General features: G+C 41.7%; 1 protein-coding gene across 1 annotated transcript in view; it reads left to right on the top strand.

The window, feature by feature from the left end:
- The first annotated feature begins 4,195 nt into the window (after positions 1–4,195).
- Positions 4,196–20,836, top strand: part of LOC117451732 (zinc finger protein 883-like) — a 36,047-nt gene continuing 19,406 nt past the window's right edge. Inside the window, exons 1-3 of the mRNA XM_034090119.1 lie at positions 4,196–4,202; positions 4,258–4,438; positions 4,555–4,726. Coding sequence (XP_033946010.1) covers positions 4,196–4,202; positions 4,258–4,438; positions 4,555–4,726 — 360 coding nt within the window. The remainder of the gene's footprint in view (positions 4,203–4,257; positions 4,439–4,554; positions 4,727–20,836) is intronic.

The following is a 20,836-nucleotide window of genomic DNA, read 5'->3' as shown; positions in this document are numbered from 1 at the left end:
CAGAACTTTCTCCAATTAAACAAAGATAAAACTGAGGTAATGGTTTTTGGAGCCAAGGCAGAACGTTTAAAAGTTAGCGCTGAGCTTCAGTCTGCAATGTTCAAACCAACAGATAAAGTCAGAAATCTAGGTGTAGTCATGGACTCTGACCTGAGTTTCAACAGTCACATTAGAAAAGTTACTAAATCAGCCTACTATCACCTCAAGAACATATCTAGGATTAAAAGACTAATGTCACAGCAGGATTTGGAAAAACTTGTCCATGCTTTTATCTTCAGTAGACTCGACTACTGCAATGGTGTCTTCACAGGTCTCACTAAAAAATCTATTAGAAAGCTGCAGCTGATTCAGAACGCCGCTGCTCGAGTCCTCACTAACACTAAGAAAGTGGATCACATCACTCCTGTTCTGAAGTCTTTACACTGGCTTCCTGTGTGTCAAAGAATATAATTCAAAAATACTGCTGCTGGTTTATAAAGCACTGAATGGTTTAGGCCCAAAATACATTTCTGAACTCCTGCTAAATGATGAACCATCCAGATCTCTCAGGTCTTCAGGGACTGGTCAGCTTTCTGTCCCCAGAGTCAGAACTAAACATGGAGAAGCAGCGTTCAGTTATTATGCTCCAAATATCTGGAACAAACTCCCAGAAACCTGCAGGTCCACTGCAACTCTGACTACTTTTAAATCCAGCAAGAAGACTTTTCTTTTTGCCGCTGCTTTTAATTTAACTATTCATACTTGCACTGTAACTTTTATCCATGTATTTTTTCTTTTTATGTTTATTTTATTAGCTTTTCTTTTTAATGACTAATAATAATCATAATTTTAAATGCCATTTTCTTAATGTCTTTCGTTTTTTGTAAAGCACTTTGAATTGCCTTGTGTTGAAAAGTGCTATATAAATAAACTTGCCTTGCCTTGATGTTTAGACAGGATGTCATTTGTACATAAAAACTCCTTTACCTGTTCACTCACTAAGCGTTCAAGAACCTTAGCCAGAACTGACAATTTAGAGATGGGTCTATAATTGTTTAATAAGGTGGCCTCCCCTCCTTTTAGCAAAGTCAGGACATACGCTGACTTCCATACTTTTGGAATTGTGTTAGTGCTGAGGGAGAGGTTAAAAAGAGTAGTAAGAGGTGGAGCAATACAATCTGCAGCTATCTTTAAAAAGAAAGGTTCTAAGTTGTCCGGGCCAGCCGGTTTCTTAGGATCTAGCTTGGTTAAGACTTCACGAACAACATCAACAGTAAAAGGAGTAAAACTGAAAGGGCTTTCCAAACCACATTGTTCTGTGTCACCGACTGTAGTGTTTACAGAAGCAGAATTAGAAACAAAATGAAACAGAGAGCCACAGGACACAAAAAGCTCATTAAAACAATTGAGCATAGTGGCCCTGTCCGATATAGAGCCAGATGCTGTGGTGAGGCACGGAGGTAGCTCATTACGGATATCACCGGTGGATATCGATTTTATGGCTTTCCAGAATTTCCTAGGGTTGTTCAGATTCTTTGTGGTAACTGACAGATAGTACTTTGATTTAGCACTTTTGATATGTGAACTGAAACTATTTCTTAGCTGCCTAAAATGCAGCCATTCTACCTCTGAGCCTGATCTCCTAGCCTTTGCCCAGGCCTTGTTTCTCTCATGAAGGAGACAGGACAGCTCAGCAGAAAACCAAGGATTGTCTTGTCCCTTTACTCTAAATGTACGCATGTCTATCAATGATCTCCATAAAACCAAGATAAAAATAAGACCATGCAGTTTCAACATCAGCACACAGATCGATTTTACCCCAATCAAAATCAAACAGATCATGCACAAAACCCTGCTCCACAAAATGTTTTATGTCTCTCTTGATGATAATGCGAGGTTTAACCTTTTGGACCTTAGTGTCCCTAATTGTGGCTACAACACAGTGATCACTCAGATCATTTGCAAATACTCCCACAGATGAATATTTACAGGGAGCATTAGTTAGAATGAGATCAATTGGGGAGGATTTATTAGGGGACTTAATGTTAGGGCGAGTAGGACTGTCCACAATCTGAGTAACATTCAATGAGATACAAAGGTTTTTAAAATCCTCTGACACTGCAGTTAACCAGTCCCAGTTAAAATCTCCAAGTAGCACTATTTCCTTGTGATAAAAGATTTGCTAGCGAAGACAAGGAGTCTTTGACAGCTGAGGGGGGTCTGTAACAACTCACCACCATGACCTGTTGACCCTTTGCCACTTCTATATTAATGGCTAAAAATTCAAATTGCTTACTGATAGATTTGGAAACTAATGTGGTTACACTGAACTTATTCTTAACATAAATGGCAACGCCACCACCTTTATTAGGCCGGTCGGTACGATACATATTATAACCATTTAAGGCAATGTCAGAGGCCAAAATAGACTTATTTAGCCATGTTTCTGATAAGACAATGACTTCAGCGTCAGTCGAGCTCGCCCAGATAAGGACAAAATCTAGTTTACCTAACAGACTGCGCACATTCAAGTGGATGAAACCCAACCCAGATCTAGCTTTAAAATCAGCAGGAGTAGCGATTTGACTACTACTACTGGGCGGACCAGGGTTAGGTTGTACATTTACTGACAGTAATAACAACAACAAAAACAGGCATCTTTTTCTCTTAAACGACATACATACATTGTCATCTAATTTAGAAACACCGGAAAAGTCAGCGAGAGTGTGATTAGAGCTTAAAAAGCAGTCCTGAAGAACCATCATCGCAGGAAAACAAAAGAGACAAACATATTTTGTCGAGCAGATTGTCTGTGACAAGGCAACCGGTAATTGTTTGAGCAACACATCCGAACCTTTGCAGGGGATGCCCACTGCGGGTGGCAGAACAGACCTGAATCCAGTAGTCTTCTCAGAATGACTAGAGATCTTCTCATAGTCCAAAACAGTTAACAGGCACAGCAGAATCCCGATATGGGCCATTTTCCCAGACCAGCACACAGAATCAGCGATGTTCCTGGAGCAAAATCAGCACAGCAGCAAAGGACAGGCGAAAGCAGCAGCGTGGTATCCCCGGGGTGAAAGCAGGCCTCTGCAACAGCAGAACCAGGACAGGTGGAAAGCAGGCCCAGATCGCAGATCTCAGGCAGCAAACAGGTGTAGCCGCTCCGTCTCTTCGCGACGAGCCCGGGGCAAAAACCTCTCCAGTGCAGCCACACTCCACAGGCGGGAGCAGGCCTCCGTAGATCGCAGATCGCAGGCAGCAAACAGGTGGAGCCGCTCCGTCTCTCCGTGACGACCCCGGGGCAAAAACCTCTCCAGTGCAGCCGCACTCCACAGGTGGGAGCAGGCCTCCGTAGATCGCAGATAGCAAACAGGTGGAGCCACTCCGTCTCTTCGCGACGAGCAGGCCTCTGTAGATCGCAGATCGCAGGCAGCAACAGGTGGAGCCGCTCCGTCTCTTCGCGACGAGCAGGCCTCTGTAGATCGCAGATCGCAGGCAGCAACAGGTGGAGCCACTCCGTCTCCGGAGGAAAAACACCTCAGTACAGCCGCACTCGACAGGTGGGAGTTGGCCTCCGCAGACAACTAAAACTACTACTTGTATAAGCAGGGATGGCTAAATGTTTGTGAGTAGGAGAGCTAGATGCTAACAGATGCCAGATGCTAACAGGCAGTGGGAGCCTGTAAAAATTGCGACTGTTCTCTCTGACACGTGACTGTCTGTATATCTCTTCAGCTAGTCTTGACCAATCATAAATGTACGGGCAACGACCTGTGTAATAAAATGTATTGTCGCACGAGGTTCGAGGCTCTTGACGTATTTGGTGGTTACAGATTACAGCTTTGCTGCCTGTGATTCCCAAAGACGTGATGAGTCCTTGGCCAAGTGATATATATCTGTTGCTCTCTTTACAAGAAATAGTCAAACTTAGAAGTTGTCTGTCTTTTCTGGAATTCTGAACCCAACACCACACAGTGTTGTCATCATGGGGAGTGTAGAGGATTTTTTGAGGGCACCTTCAGAGGATTAGCTGGAGGTTTTCTCACGTGAACCACTGTTTTCTGCATTTGTGTCAACCGGATACGTGTCATTGGTGGGAAGTGACAACAGCGTGCCGGTAACATTTTTGAGAGACACGGCATCGTATGATTCATACATTCTGAGCTCTGTGCTACCATTTTCTGAAGAATCTAGAACTGGGGACTTTGTCCTAATGCGAGGTATGGTAATGAGTGTTGTGCCGCTTCCTCTGCATTCTGTTGTGCTTTTTTTCAGGTTTGGTGCAGGGTGAAGTCAACATGGGGGTCAGTCCTGTAATGCCGATTGAAGGTGTGGATGTTATCCTGGGTAACGGCCTGGCTGGCAGCCGTGTGTGGGCTGAGGGTCCACCACCTAAGTTATCTTCACCCACTGTGACTGTTAACCCAGAGGAGAATGCTAAGTGCTCCCCTGGAGTGTTTGTGGCTGGCGCTGTGACACGGGCTGTGAGTCGTGCACAGGGGGAGTCTGGGCAGGGTGAAGCTGTGAGTGAGATTCTGTGGTTGTTCCTGACTGGTTGTCTGTATCCCGCAGTGAGCAGAAAGCTGATGTCTCCCTCAGTTCGTTCTTTGAGGCAGTTCTCTCCACCGAGGGTGGAAATGGTGCCACCAGTGGTTGTGTGCTGCAAGGGGGACTGCTGGTCAGAAAGTGGTTGTCACATGGGAAAGGCCTCATTGGTGAGGCAGTTTTCCAGATTGTGGTTCCTGTAAAATATCGTGAGGAGGTCCTCAAGAAAGAACATAAGCAATCGGGACATCTGGGTGTCCGTAAAACATGTAATTACATGTTACAGTATTTATTTTGGCCTTGTTTAAGGAGTGTAAGAGTCGGGAGGAGCTGATCATTTATTCCGGCAAATGACTCAGACCTACTAATTGACCTGACCGAAGTAACTGAGTCTATGTAAGTTTGCTGCTTGGCTCAGATCCACCAACGTCAGCAAGATCTCACCTCTATTAACTCCTGAAGAACCAGGTTCAATTAACTGCTGTTTCAATTCAGACAACTCTTTTTAATCTGTTTAAGCGATCCCGAAGGATTTTGATATCAGTAAATGAGGTGTGTTCCTACCTAAACGTGAGTGTGGCAGGGTGCAGTCTTACCTTTGAAGCAGGAGAGGAGAGCGCAGATGTCTTTTAAGTTGTCCCAGTCCAAAAAGTGGGATCAGTTTATTTGAAGAAAAATAGGTCCAAACTTATACAGGGTTTTTACCTTCTCTCGTTACAACATTATAATCAGGGGTGCACATAACTTTTTTAGTGAGTTACTCAGATGAGTACCAGGAGACAGCGTTTGGTACTCACCCCACACGAAGCGTGGTCCTCCTCAGTGTCTCCTTCACTGTCCTCTATTCACACTTCTTGCATGCTAGATGATGAAGATGATGAAGATGCATCTGTCTCTTTGTAAGCCTCCGATTTGCTTTCTCCAAAACTTGTTGCCAAAACTGTGAAGTCCTTGCATTTCCTGAGGCCAAGTTGGAGGATCAAATACTAAGAAATTATCACATGACTTGAAGTAATATCTGATTTCAGATGTGGGAAGTTACTAAGTACACTTCTTCAAGTACTGTACTTATGTACAATTTTGAGATATTTGTACTTTACTTGACTTTGATCTAATTTATAAAACTAGCTGCACCTTCACCAGCTTTGAGGACACTTTCATGATCAATCATTACAAAACATATCATATATATTATTTTGAAATGGACCAATCTGCACAATGACTACTTTTACTTTTGGTACTTTAACTATATTTTGATGATAATACTTCAAATTGTACTTGAGTAACATTTTGAATGCAGGACTTTTATTGTAACAGAGTAACACTCTGGTACTTCTACTTTTACTCAAGTACAATATCTGAATACTTCTTCACCTCTGTCTGATTTCAAACTCTTCCATAACAACCTGAGGAAGTTTGCAGCTGTGTGCTTCACTGCACTTTGTTGTAAATCAAACTGCAGCAGCTTGACCACAGAGCATGAACGTTGTGATCAGCTGATGTTGCGCAGTGCTCCAGTGTGTGCGCGTGGCACAGAATGTGCCAACACATCCTCACTCCCAGGTCGGCCTATGTTGACGTTATGTCAAGTCCCCTGTGTCGGCTTTTTCCAATGCAAGGGGGGGGGGCCTTAGCGTCCATTTTCAACACAGGGGGGAGGGGGGGGCCTTAGCGTCCATTTTCAGCTTTCCGGGATGTCCATATGCTTCTATGGACGCTCATGGAAGCACGGCATTCGTTTGTGTCGACTGCCCTTAAAGGCAATGTGAGCGTCCATTCCCATTGGATAACGGAGAATTGTACACCCGGAAGTAAGTATTCCCCTTACTGTCGATTGATTGTACAGTGATATCTGCACTACTCATCAACTAAAAAACACCAGATTATCCTTGTTAATTACACAACATTGATTGGTTTAAATTGTGTGCAATGCTTTTGTATTTTCCCCCTTCGATTCGGAGAAACAAATATGTTTTCGGAGTAAAGGATGGCAGAAGACACTACACTACCCAGAATCCCCAGCTATCGTTTGGACTACACCATGTGATCTGTTTGACAAACCCCGTGATAGTCCTCAAGCTCTGTGATTGGAGAGTGTGCTCCGAGGGTTAAGCCGATTCTCGAACAGCACTTGAAATGGGATGGAACCACGGCAGACTGTCCAAAACTGGATTTGAACGGGTCCACCGCGTCCCCCCCTCCCCCACCCCGTGCCCAGAACTACACATGCTGGCGATAATGTTTTGCAACATGTTCTCTATCTATGGCACGTCTCTACTGGGAGTTGTAGTTTTAAAAGACGTTTTCGTATTTCCCATAATAAGAAGTTGCCAGTATTAAACTGTGTACACCCCTGGAGGTTTAGGGGATAGGAAACACTCAAATTTAAAACATATAATTAATAAATGGGTGAACATTGCTTGTGCCCATAATGGGCAGCATTAATATATATATACACACATGCCAGCTAAGGTCAGAAGAGCTTTATTTAACAGCTGGTCTTATGTTTGTGACCCCTGTTGTTAATTGATAACATTACATTACATTACATTAATTGATAAGCCTGAAACATGCACTTGTCAAGGTTCAGAGGCACATTTTGCAAATATCGATCAGCTTAAGATAAGATATACTTTATTGATCCCAAGTTGGAACATTTGCGTTACATCAGCATGTGTAACAGTTGTAAATATGCAGTTGTGTTTATTTGTAAATCATTTAGTATAATCACACAAATTCTGTGTTTGATATTTAACAATGCTGTGTTCTTTATTTATTGATTGTTCAATACCTGACAAGGCCGGAGATTAAATATCTACATACATCTTATAAGAGTATAATACATTATGTATAATATCAGTTAAAATAAGTGCTTCAACATAGTTAACATTGCTGGAGGTATGCACAAATATTGATAGAAGTCTTGTAATGCACTATTGAGGAACCTGCGATCCAAGTTTTTCATTCAGTGCAGTGGCGTGCACAGACATTTATAGGGGCAGGTGCTCAAGAGGAAAAAAAGGGCACCTTCTGAGTCGTCGTGGCGGTCGCGCCAAAATTGTGCGCTCCAAAATTGTGCGCTCCAAAATTGTGCGCTCCGAAATTGTGCGCTCCAAAATTGTGCGCAAAATTGTGCGCAAAATTGTGCGCAAAAATGTGCCGGATAATGGCGGATTTTGTTAGTTTCTTTAAGGTTTTTGGTTACTTTATTTCGGTTTTAGGGTTAGGTTAGGGTTAGGTTATTTAATTCTTATTTTTGCTTGATTTTACTGATTTATTATCAAAAAATTAATTATTTTAACATTTATTCTTATTATTCTAAATGACTTAGGGGGGTCCAATCTGAAGCTAGGGGGGCACGAAAGCCACCCCCCCCCCCCCCCCCACCCGGGATTGACGCCCCTGGTGGAACCTCCGGCTGCCTTAGTAGTGTGAGATTTATTAAAGGCACATCTTGTATGTCGTAATTGCATATATATTTATTTCAATAACCATATGCTGTCTGATGCAGATGCCTATCTAAAACAAATCAAATAGTAGGCTTGCTAGCTTCTACACGCTCAAGCAACTGTAGTCAGGGATGCAAACTCATCAGGTATGAAAAAGGTGACAAGGATCCCAGCCCCCCGACCCCACGGAATATCGGCTTTAAAATTAGGAATAACAGATGATTTTAGCAGTCAGAACAACTAAAGCAGCAGGTAATAATAACAGAAGAGTTACATCTAATAGAAATATATAAAAGCATTTATTTTAATTGTGTAGCAGTCAGTTTATAATTTTGGCAGCACTGTTGAGCATTTTGAAAATGTATTTTCATGCCTCTTAGTATTTGTATAATACTTTTCTACTTTCACTTGAGGAACATTTTGAATGCAGGACTTTTACTCTAACAGAGTATTCCTACACTCTGGTACTTCTACTTTTAATCAAGTACAAGATCTGAGTACTTCTACTTTTACTCAAGTACAAGATCTGAGTACTTCTACTTTTACTCAAGTACAAGATCTGAGTACTTCTACAAGTACAATCTCTATACTTATACCACCTCTGTGTATAGCCTATGAAAAAAACTATTACGAACTAAAACGAAGGCTAAAGCTAACGTTAGAAGATAGTGACAATGTATGCTAAATAGCGACCATAGCATTGCGACAGAAAAACGTTTCAGTTCACATCACGCTCTGCTCTGAACACCTGAACGGCCCTTTCTAACAGCTGTTCACCAGCGGTGCAGTCTGTGCCACAGTGACTCCGCACAGTTAACGAACAGACCGTAGATAATGTAGCTGACCCTCATCCCGGAGCAGCAGAGTTCAGCCGGCCCGACAGGCAAGAAGACTCGAGCACACAGCTCGCGCTTCATATATTAAAAAATAACACCATGCGCGTCATGATGGCACATAACAGCTCGCGACCGCAGATTATTTCGGCGATTAGATAAAATGTAAATTATATTTGACGCAACTTTAGTTACATTTCCATGACTTTTCCAAAACTTTGGGAAAAATATTGTTTTCCATAACTTTTCCAGGGCCTGGAATTTGCATTTTGAATTTCCATGACTTTTCCAGGTTTTCAATGACCGTACGAACCCTGTATAGTTTAGTTTGCCATCTGATTTAGGGGATTAAACAATACACTCGTTGTATTTGTTACCTGGTGGTTACTTACTTGGTCGTCACTAGGGCACTTTTAATCGTGCTGCTGCACCACACACCCGCCGTGGCCTGTCTGACTGAGTGACTGACGGAGCGTCCACACTACAGCTTCAAAAAAAGCTTGGAGCTGGGCGTGTCTGGAGCTTGGGGATTTTATTCAAGCAACACGACCAACAACCAATCACATGAATCTCCCGCCCCCGACATACAAAGCAAAAAAACCCGGGGATTTTATGGGAGCAATATATATATAAACTCCCCAAACAGGCGAAAACCTACCAGTTTCCCCCACTGTCTCTGCCACCTCCCTCCATGCCTGGTTCCTCCGGTTTGTATCCCGGTAGGTGAAGAGGGTCTGGTCATACAAAACCGGGTGATTTGTTACGGCGATAGTTAGTTTCTCCTCCAACTTTTTTTGAAATATAGTAATGAACGGCGGGATATCTCTCCCAGCTTAGACGCGGTTTGATTGGCTACGGCTTGAGCTGTCAGATTTTCAGAAACGGGAATTGATTGGCTGGCGCTGGCTACTCCGGCGTCTCCGGCGTCAGAAGTTGAACATTGTTCCGGAGACGGCGGAGACGGACCGCTCTGCTACCCACAATTCAGTTCGGCGAAAAAGCGAGGCAACGTGACGTCACCCCATTCAAAGTGAATGGGCAGATTGGAGTTGTCGACGCTGTAGTGTGGACGGGCCGTAACTGTCAGCTCTGCGCGCTGCGCTTTCACGTTGAGAGCAGGGAAGGGAGGGGCTGCAACCAGGGCACGTACGGGAGTGCCGCGGGGCACGTGTGGGGATGTCTGACAAAATTACAACGCGCATTTGGGGCATTGTTGTATATATTAGAAGCTTTTAATCCAGAATTGATCGATGTTACCATGAGCCACACACTGTAAAAAAAAAAAAAATCCGAACTTTCAAAAGGACACATTGCTGTCCAGAGGGCAAAACGGGCAGGTGCTCAAGCACTACCTGGAGTCTGTGTGTGCACGTCTATGATTCAGTGCATAACTACACCACAGTTGTGTAGGCCTATATGATATGTCAATAAACCTTAGAACATCTTGAAATCTTGAAAGGGATGTGCAAAATAGTCATTATATACAGTCTTTAATTAACTATTAGTAGAGAATAACGAGTAATGAATATAGGGATATAGGAATATAGGGATCCTATTAATATCTAATAATACAAATAATGAAATTCAATAACATGCTTTAACCACTAGGTGTCCCTTTATATCAGCTGTGCACCTGTATGGTGTAAATACAGTCTATCTACCAATTGGATCAAATATAAAAGTCAGCCGAATTAGTGTTGATACTACAAGGAGACGTATTGTGTGAAAAGAAATGTAAGATGTTGTTTAATGGCTGATATATTTATGATCCACGTCACGTTTTCAGTTCCTCATGTTTGTCTTCTCATCAGGGCTCTATAAATACAGAACTACGGCAGATATGTAATATGTAATGCAGCCGAACTGTGTATTACAATGCCGTTATGTGATGACTTTCAAAGAGAAAAGCAAGCACACTCGGAATAAAGTATTTCTTTTTTTTTTTTAAATGTTTTCGGTCTGTTTCCGGTATTTGTTAATGACGATGTGCTGTGAGATGTGAGACTGGAATTGCACAGGGGAAAATAACGTATCTTTAGATGCAGATTTTGTTAAACTAATACATTTGCGCTGTGGACCAACACTATACATTGACGGGGAAGGGGGTAGCAATAAAGATAACACCTTTAAACAGTTACACAACATAACAGAAATAATATCGATAGCAGCGTCCCTAGCAACCACCTTGGTAACAATGAAAACGTTATGGACGCAATTTCCTGAAGTAATCTTCGTAATAACTAGCAAATTAAAGATCATGTACATCCACTGCACACATAATCTGAAATAATAACTCATATTTCTCGCATCAAATGACATCAAAACGCATTTTAATGGCCAAACTAACTTTAAAATAGGCATTTTACACCGAGAATAAAACGAAGTTCGGCCATGTTTTTTGAAGATCACGTGACGTCAAACAGAGCACATGGTGTAGTCCAAAGGATAGCTGGGGATTCTGGGTAGTGTAGTGTCTTCTGCCATCCTTTACTCCGAAAAAATATTTGTTTCTCCGAATCGAAGGGGAAAAATACAAAAGCATTACACACAATTTAAACCAATCAATGTTGTGTAATTAACAAGGACAATCTGGTGTTTTTTAGTCGATGAGTAGTGCAGATATCACTGTAAAATCAATCGACAGTAAGGGGAATACTTACTTCCTGGTGTACAATTCTCCGTTATCCAATGAGAATGGACACTCTCATTGCATTTAAGGGCAGCCGACACAAACGAATGCCGTGCTTCCATGAGCGTCCATAGAAGCATATGGACATCCCGGAAAGCTGAAAATGGACGCTAATGGCCCCCCCTTGCGTCGAAAATTGACGCTAAGGCCGTTGGAAAAAGCCGACACAGGGGACTTGACATAACGTCAACATAGGCCGACCTGGGAGTGAGGATGTGTTGAATGTGCACAGGGGAGTCTCCCACTGCAGCCAGTTGGCGGAGTTTTGGCACAATTCTGTTGTTCATACCGACGTTAACCCTGTCTCATGGTGAACAACTCTGTCGTCCAGTGATCTAAGCCTCTGCCTCCTGTAAGCTTCACAGGTCCGTCGGTTATGTCCTGCGCGGCTTGGCCAGCTCCAGTTCAGTCAGTCACAGAAAGTCCGAAGATTTTTTGCAGGGAGCGAAACGGCAACGTAGCTACTTAATGCCTCTTTTATTTTTTGTACATGTCTCGTAGTTTACTCCATTGACTGTTGACAAGGAACACGTGTAGACGAAATATGTGTTTTGTTTGGATGTTTTGAGGTACGCAAAGGCGCGTAGTGACACAAGTCACGTTACGCAATTGAGATTTTTGCCGCGCATGCGTACCTGCGTACCAGTTAAGTGGACCCCTGATTATAATCATACTAAATCTATCATGCTGTGATCATGTTCTAATATGAAACTTTAATTCACAGTTTTACATTTATTACCATAAATTGTAACTTCAACTGCCCAATTCAGTTGTGATTTTTATAGAATTTTAGAGGTCTTACCTCATAAAAGACCAGTGTTAATAAAAAGCACATTCAAACTTTCATTCACTAAAACAGTTCAATTTCTCCATATGCTTCTATGGACGCTCATGGAAGCACGGCATTCGTTTGTGTCGGCTGCCCTTAAAGGCAATGTGAGCCACCATTCTCATTGGATAACGGAGAATTGTACACCCGGAAGTAAGTATTCCCCTTACTGACGATTGATTGTACAGTGATATCTGCACTACTCATCGACTAAAAAACACCAGATTATCCTTGGTAATTACACAACATTGATTGGTTTAAATTGTGTGCAATGCTTTTGTGTTTTTCCCCTTCGATTCGGAGAAACAAATAGTTTTCTCTGAAATGTGGAGCGCCAAAGAGACTACACTACCCACAATCCCCAGCTATTGTTGTGACGACGCCTGTCCGCTTTGCGATTACATTACCTACAATCCTCAGGTAACGTCGTAAAGACGGCATACCTTTTCACTTTACATGACCAAACCTGGATGAGAGAGGCCCAATCCCAAACCACTCCCTCGACCCTACCCCTCCGTGACGGAGTGAACTCCGTCTGTAGCCACACTCGCAGCTCAACGAGGCTCCTTCTGTCAGATGGAGGGAGTAAACACAGCAGCAAGCTTTGGGACGGCCTCCCCTCTCTCCGGCAGAAACAGGAAGTGCCGTAACTGTATGTAACAACGGTTTCAAATCAGCATCTCTTAGACAAAAAGTTTAAATGAATAACTCAAATAAAACTCCAAACATCTTTCATTGTGTTAAGCTCTTTTAGTTTTAAACCTGATGTTTATAAGCTTCTTAGTTTTTGCAACGGTCTGTAAATATACACAACTTTATAATAAAATGCACACGTTTACCTTTTTCTAGACTAAACACAGGTTTGATCCTAAGTTAAAACATATGAGGTTATCATGAGGTTGTTAACATCGCAGTTTATCAGTGGATGTTTGCTGGAACTACTTGTTAACAGCGTGTTGGCCCTTTCTCATTTCTCTAACTCCCCTCCTCGACTCCCCTCCTCGACTCCTATCCTCGAGACTTAGTCCCGCCCACAGGAGATGCGAGCGGAGGAGTCGAGGAGGGGAACCGAGGAGAGAGGAGGGGAAGCAGCAGGCGGTTAGAGAAATGAGAACTCCTCTCCTCTGAGCGGTCATTTTAAAGAGACGTCCATTAATGATGACAGGAGGCAGCAGCCTCTGTCTGATGGACAGATGTGTTCATGACCACTTCTATATTTACTTTGATTCATTCACAGTGCGGTGTCATGAGACAATAACAGGCTACAGATGCAGACACACACACACACATATTTATATAAATATATACAATTTCATAATAACGTAACACTATCGGAGACTGGATATATCCCCCCCCCCCTCTCCCCTCTCTGGTCGCTACAATGAGGAAAATAAATTACGGGCCAAAAGTTTTATTTACAAGTATTACAAGTAAGCAGAGGACACCAAACCAACTGAGACCTGTCTGTCCGCTGCATCTACGCACTGTACAACACACACACCTACACACTGTACCACACACACACCTACACACTGTAGCCTACCACACACACATACACACTGTACCACACACACACACACGCACATACAGTTCCTAAAACAGGCTACAGCCGTTGTGTATTTTATTATGTGAAGCACTAAATGGTTTTAGAAATGTTTAAAATATCGACTCTTTGTAGATATCTACTAAACTAAAGCAAATAAAGAGAGTAGGCCTGTTATACTGAGTGATATATATTTTACACATGCTCTGCTTTCTGCACGGACCTCACAGCTGTTCTCACTGTAAACATCACGTCGCAATGAAAGCAGTTAATAAAATAATATCCAGGGGATGCATGCAGAGCTGTCATTGGCTGAGATAAGTCCGGCCGTGCGTCACATCTCTGTTCCCGGAAATGCATCCACGAAGGAGCCGTGGAGGACCGTGGAGGACCCATCAGTGTATCCTCGGTTATAGCTCCTCCAGAGAGCCTCCTCGACGCTCGATCCTCGGTCCTCGGTGTGCATTTAGAGAAATTAGATGTCCTTCAACATGGCGCGCTGAAATTCATTTCCGGGTCACTACCAGATAGTGCTGCGTACCGGTACGCCGAACCGGTACTGGACTTGTAAAAAGTTTCGGTTCAAGTCCAGTTAAAACCGGAACGTCAGGAACCGGTACTTGGACTCGCAAAAAAACTAGCACTTACGTATATTCTGGTGTCTGTGGTTATTTAAACATTCCCTGATAAACGTTATTCAGTGTCAATAAATGAGTGCTAATCCCAGTGTGCTCAGTGTACAACATCACATGTCATTTCACCTTCGATTCACGGTTTGAAGACGTAGCATTTCGCCACATGCTAATGCTAACCGGAAGTGAATAATTTTCAGAATAAAAGTATTAAGTAAATAGTGTGAACTTCCGGATTTTCAGAATAAAACTGATTTAAATTAAATAGTGTATTTAATTCAAAATTACGCCATATCAACATTGATTTTAATTTCTAACAGTATGTATGTACATCACTATGTATGTAGTATGTACTGTATAATGTAAACATGTAGAGTTGTAGAAAAGACATGGTGTACAGACAGTACAGTACACTCTGACTGTACAGTCACTACAGTGTAGCCTATACTGTATAGTAGGTGTGTAACAGTGTAATGTGTATAGTCTACTCTACACTCTACCTTTCAGCAACGTTTTAGGGATTTAGGCTCAGTCAGCTCAGGGACTGTTTGGTTACTTTAGTTTGGTAAATGAAATAAATGTTTGAACTTTGTAGTAGTTCACTGTAGTTGCTGTCATAAGTCATTTGTAGACTAAGTGGAAAAAAGTGTTTTTTTTATATTTGTACTTTTTAGAGAAATGTAGACACAAGTTGGAAGGGAGCATAATAAACCTGACGAGTTTGAATTTGAGTTGTTTATGAGTTAATTTCAATTGATAATTAGCTCACAATAAGTTCACTTTAATTACTCGCACAACTTGACACAAGCCATGGGTTCAGGTCCGGACTTATAAGTCCGGACCTGAACCTGAACCTCTGGACTTGAGTCCGGACCTGAACCTGAATGTGAGTCCAGGTACGCAGCACTACTACCAGAGGACCGAGGAGTCGAGGAGGGGGATTTGATTAAATGAGAAAGGGCCCAAGCCCCGAGGAAGTGCGCCGGAGTCTGAAGAGAATATTCGTTGTGGCCAAACGGCGGTACTACACTTCCTTTAGGTTGCTGGGCCCGGAAACACTTTTTCCCATTGACTTACATGGGGAAAGAGTGGTCTGTAACTCGTTGGACAATTGTTTTTAAACTAAATAAACTACCCAGTATGAACGTTTGTATAGCCCTTATTAAAAACATTCGTTCCTCAAGTTGTAAAAATGTGCTAATAACGTTATTCTGAGAGTTATTTCCCTCGGCATTATGAACGCGCATCTAACCCACGGGACCGCGCCGCCCGGCACGTTCATGTGACGTGTTCAGTACTATATGCGTTCATCTTTACCCATGGGTTTCTCTTTGTAAAAAAATATACTACATGGGCTGTATGATGTAAATCTTGTACCGTAAATGTTGTATTAAAAAAAGTTAATATTACCGACGTAGATTAACGTTCCTGTAGCTTCTTATTGCACTTGCAATTGTTTTAGTTACTTGTGGGCTACTTAACATGAATAATCACAGTTACTATCCTTTTACTCCATCACATTTCAAAAAGAAATAGGCTATTGTTATTTTAACTCCACCACAGTAATCCATCATCAGCTTTACTTTTTAGATAAAGTTTTAACTCACAATTGATCATAACAGGCTTCAACATATTCATTTTTATATATTACCAAGTGGTTTCATGTACAACCCACACAAGTATCATGCTAAATGAAGCTCTGTTGCTTGGATATCACTAGATCCTGATGTCAGCGTAATATAAAAGTACATAACGATTGATGTGTAACTTAGCATAATTTACTAGCTAGCCGCTAGCTGCTAACTGCCGCCTCGTTAATATAAATCCAGTACCATGCTGTCATGAACGTGCGGTGCTGTTACGTGTACGCAAATTCACGTGCTTAATGTGAACGAGCCTTTTGGGCGGCGTGGTTAAAGTTGCGCATGCTCTATGAGTGCACATACGGGTACTTCTCAGGCATGCTGGGTAATCTGTGACGTTTCGCTGTCTCAAAAGCTGGGCCATGTTGTCATCATGCGCTAATGAGCAACTTCCGGGTTTTTCCAGAATAAAATAGCATTTAAACTGACGGTATGTTTAAGGTACATTATGCCATAAAACATTGATTTTAATTTCTAACAGTCCCTCCTTACACACCTAAAAGGTGTGTATAATACTGAAATCAATGAGTTCTTCATCTGAACTCTGCATAGTACATAACTCATATAAAAAACATACAATCAAAATGGAATGGTTCAATAGCCTCAACTTTACAAAAATACAAAAAATACTTTGACTGTGTTCAAACATAAAAGTTTTCCCTTGTGCATAACTTCTAGTGTTAACATTCAATATCATTCTTCAAAATAGCAGCAATGGCTTGGTATTAGAACATTTCTTCCTCCCTCCTTTCACAGAAACCTTTCCCATACCACGCTCAGTGTTAAGGCACTTGTTTTTACAAAGTGAAAAGAAACAAACCATTTTAGAATAGCAATGATTTATAAAACGTGAGATCCACCATATTAGAATAGTGTAAAATAATAAAGAATAAGATAAACTATATAATAGGAATAGGAATAGTGTAAAGTAAATTGAAATGGATTCACTCCATTTTAGCATTTTAGTTTGCTCACTTCTTCACATGATTTCATCATTTAAAGTATCACATCAGCTGGACATTCATTGAACAATCTCATCATTTTCATCAACATCTGTATATGGGGATGGGTCGTCCTGTTCTGCTAGCATGTGTAACCGTCTCCTCATGAGAAATGTACCCTCCCTCCTTTCATACCATTTAAGGTATGACAGTAATATGTTCTCTAGAAGAGGCCGTCGTGATCAATCAATCAATGCAGTGATAAAGTCCCTGAAATGGTGTGAAAACCTGTGGAATATCACTAACGCATTATACTAATTTATTTTTCAATTCTGGTCTACTTAAATAACTATGCTGACCCCCTTTAACAGTGTGTGGAACCTTGGGTGCCCGAGCATGTGATAAGTACTCCCTCCTTTAACAAGGACTTTAAAAACAGAAGTGGTTTCATTAATGGATATGTTTCTCCTTTAAATAACGTCTATAGATTTCAGGTCATCACTGATTTAATGGATGAGCATTAGGAGGTGGTGGCACTTGTCTTTTAAAACTCATACTCTGGTGCCGTGCACTCCCTCTGAAGCTGCAAGTAAGATTTAAAACATCTGCAGGGTGGGTTGAGCGACCCCTTCTCCCTGAACGATATTTGTTGTCGAAAATATGCACCATTAAAATTAGTGATCCAAGGCCCCGCATGTATTACTCCCAATTATATTAGTTTTTCAAAATTAAAATCTTCAATCGCTCTTTGCCCAGTGTCTTTTTAAAACTCTACATCTTGAACGACAAACAAATGTTGTTTCCACCTTAACAGTTCTCCTATGATAATATCCATGCTACAATGGTGAAATCAATACTTTAGATGGGACACTTTATTTGGCTTGGTTCTAGCTCTACCTTTAACATTTTCCATTCAAATAAAGATTTGTCTGCTTTCTATATTGTAACAAATTAAATCTTCCCCAAATTCTCACATGAATAAGAATCTCTAAAAGAATAATTTGTTTATTATGATGAAAAGATTGAATAATATGTTCCACCCTCAGTGTGTTTATGTGTAAACTCACTCACTCCGTGTTCCTTCTCTCCCCCTCTGGTCGTCAAGCCACGACCCCCTCAGGTTCGGCTGGCCCATGCAACTCCTCTGGTCCTGTCCTCTCCTCCGTCCTGTCTTCTCCTCAGTCCATCCGCTCTTGAATCCTTCTGCTGTAACTCTTTCCAGTGGCCCAACTGCTTTGCATTTCATCTCCTCCTTTTCAGTCTCTACGCTGTTTCATGGAGGGCGTATTCCGCTCTCATGTCCCACACTCTGCTCTTGTGCCAAATCTCGTGGCTCAGTTTGGTCCTGATTGAGGGACCGATGAGAGTTTGCCTCTTTGTCAGCATGCTGGTTTGGTTCTGGATGCCTCAGGTGGAGCTGGTTCTGGATGCCTCAGGTTGTTGTTGGTTCAGCTCGGGTTCTCTGTCTGTTCGATGGAGGAGGAGGAGGAGGAGGAGGAGGAGGAGGAGGAGGAGGAGGAGGAGGAGGAGGAGGAGGAGGAGGAGGAGGAGGAGGAGGAGGAGGAGTCTCCTGTGGTGAGGTCATTTGTCTGAAGATGGGGTCGTAGCAGTCTGACAGGCAGAGAGAGAGAGAGAGAGAGAGAGAGAGAGAGAGAGAGAGAGAGAGAGAGAGAGAGAGAGAGAGAGAGAGAGATCTCGGGACGCATTACCTATAGTTAATTCTAACACACTGAGGTAAAATATATCCAATCCTTTCCACTCTATTTTCATAATCTTACTATCTGTCTTAGATGTTAAATGTCATCTAAACCCAATTAATGTCTACTAATGGTTATGCCATATCCCTAAACATTGCTTTCACCCACTGTAACATGGCTACTCCAAATAACTCTTTCAGGAAACCATTTTCTTCTATAAATTAAAAATACCTACATGTTTCAAGCACCACATATTTCACACACTACAAAAGAACGTCCCCATATTTTCTCCATTACTTTAAATCTCACTGTTATTTAGAACATAAGTAACTTTTGTGACTGGACATATCTGCAATGTCGCCACAATCTGCTGGGGAATTTGGTTCATAGAGTTTGTACGTACAAAGCTGTACTTGTGGGTTAGTAGCCAGTTTCTACTGTAATCATTTTCAATAATTGTGCTCAGGTCATCGGTCGGTTGTCCATAAACTTAACGGGGTGTTTCTGGTACTGACTAAAACATGGATCCAGTGTATTTGGAGATACCCCTAATCTGTAAATTCCCATCACTTACATATTCCAATCACTTAAACCCATCTCATCATTTGATACAAGAACTGCATATATGGGGTGAATCATCTTGATTGTAACCGCCTCACCTTTGGGACAGAGTATTTCTAACTCCTCCTCTTGTAGCTCAGCTGATCTTTTGGCTCTGGGGATAAGTGAACGTCTCTGAAACACAGCTGGAGTTTTGTTAGTGATGTGAGCATTCTCTATGAGTGGACTAATGGATCCATGTCTTACATGATATTGTACTCCCCATCCAACCAGAAAGGTGCCAAGTGTAATGAGCACAATCAACAATGCTATTCTGACTCTTATCCCTAGGGGACCCCACAATTGGTTTGGCTTTGTTCTTGACATCATCTCTATTTTGTCCATGGTTGTGTCAGTTACAGAATTTAAATAATGAGTACTATAATAACGTATACGAAAATGTGACTCTTTTTCAGATGTAAAACAAAAAATAGGTTTTCACTTTAGTATACAATCTATAAAAATCTATAGACAATTTGTCTTTTGAGCTGTTTCTATCTGTATCTTATTTCTATTTATTGTTTTGTTCCAGCTCTGCCAAATCAGTCCTAACTCCCAATAATGTTCTGGAAATTGCCAGTGAAGGGTGACAATGTGTGAGGTGGTGTCAATTTGCTCCTTTTTCTTTACCTTTAAACCGGAGCGCGTGTGAAGTTCATTACAACTTCTCACTGTTCCGACCACCGGGATCAGCTCACTTTGTGAACTTTCACCCTCACCCAATCACCTGGCCGAACAGGAGTCTCTTCTGGTGTCTCGTCTGGTATCTCTGTTGCTTTCCAGCCTGTGTAGAAAACACTTGGATAATATTACTCAGAGTTCTGACATATTCATCACTTCTATTCATCTAATATCTAAAACTGGACCACTCCCTCCTTGGAGGAGGCCCAAGCTTCGGCATACCTTTTGTCGTTATGAGACCTATTATTAACTACATGTTATTATTTATTAACTACAACGTCACTGAAATCAACATATCTGTATAATCATGACACTCCCTCCTTTGAGCATAACATGCTCAATTAATATTGCAATGATTACCCTATTCTGCACAGGACATGTAAAACCCATAACGTTGCACAAAATAAATATAACTTCTCCGTGTAGCCATAAGGCATACAAAAAATATCGTATGATGTATGGCTTTCTGATGGTATAAAAACATATTCACTAAAATCTGCCATTAGCACAAACAATTGTTTACTTGTTTCAGGAATGGCTTTTGTCATGGTATTATGCATCATTGTTGCTGCGAAAAACAATACCTCTGGTGTCGCTAATGCGTCTCAATAACTCTAGGATTAGAGGATTGGTTGATACTGCTGAACTAACATATGATAAAATAATATTTCTCCAAACTAGAGGGAAAATACGAACTATTCTCACAGAGGGTGACATGCATGGAGGGCTGGTGCCCCTCACTCAAAATGAGATATTGCCTTACGCACTACAT

This window comes from Pseudochaenichthys georgianus, chromosome 1 (assembly GCF_902827115.2).
Source record: "Pseudochaenichthys georgianus chromosome 1, fPseGeo1.2, whole genome shotgun sequence".
NCBI lineage: Eukaryota > Metazoa > Chordata > Actinopteri > Perciformes > Channichthyidae > Pseudochaenichthys > Pseudochaenichthys georgianus.
This window is presented reverse-complemented; position numbering and strand designations above follow the sequence as displayed.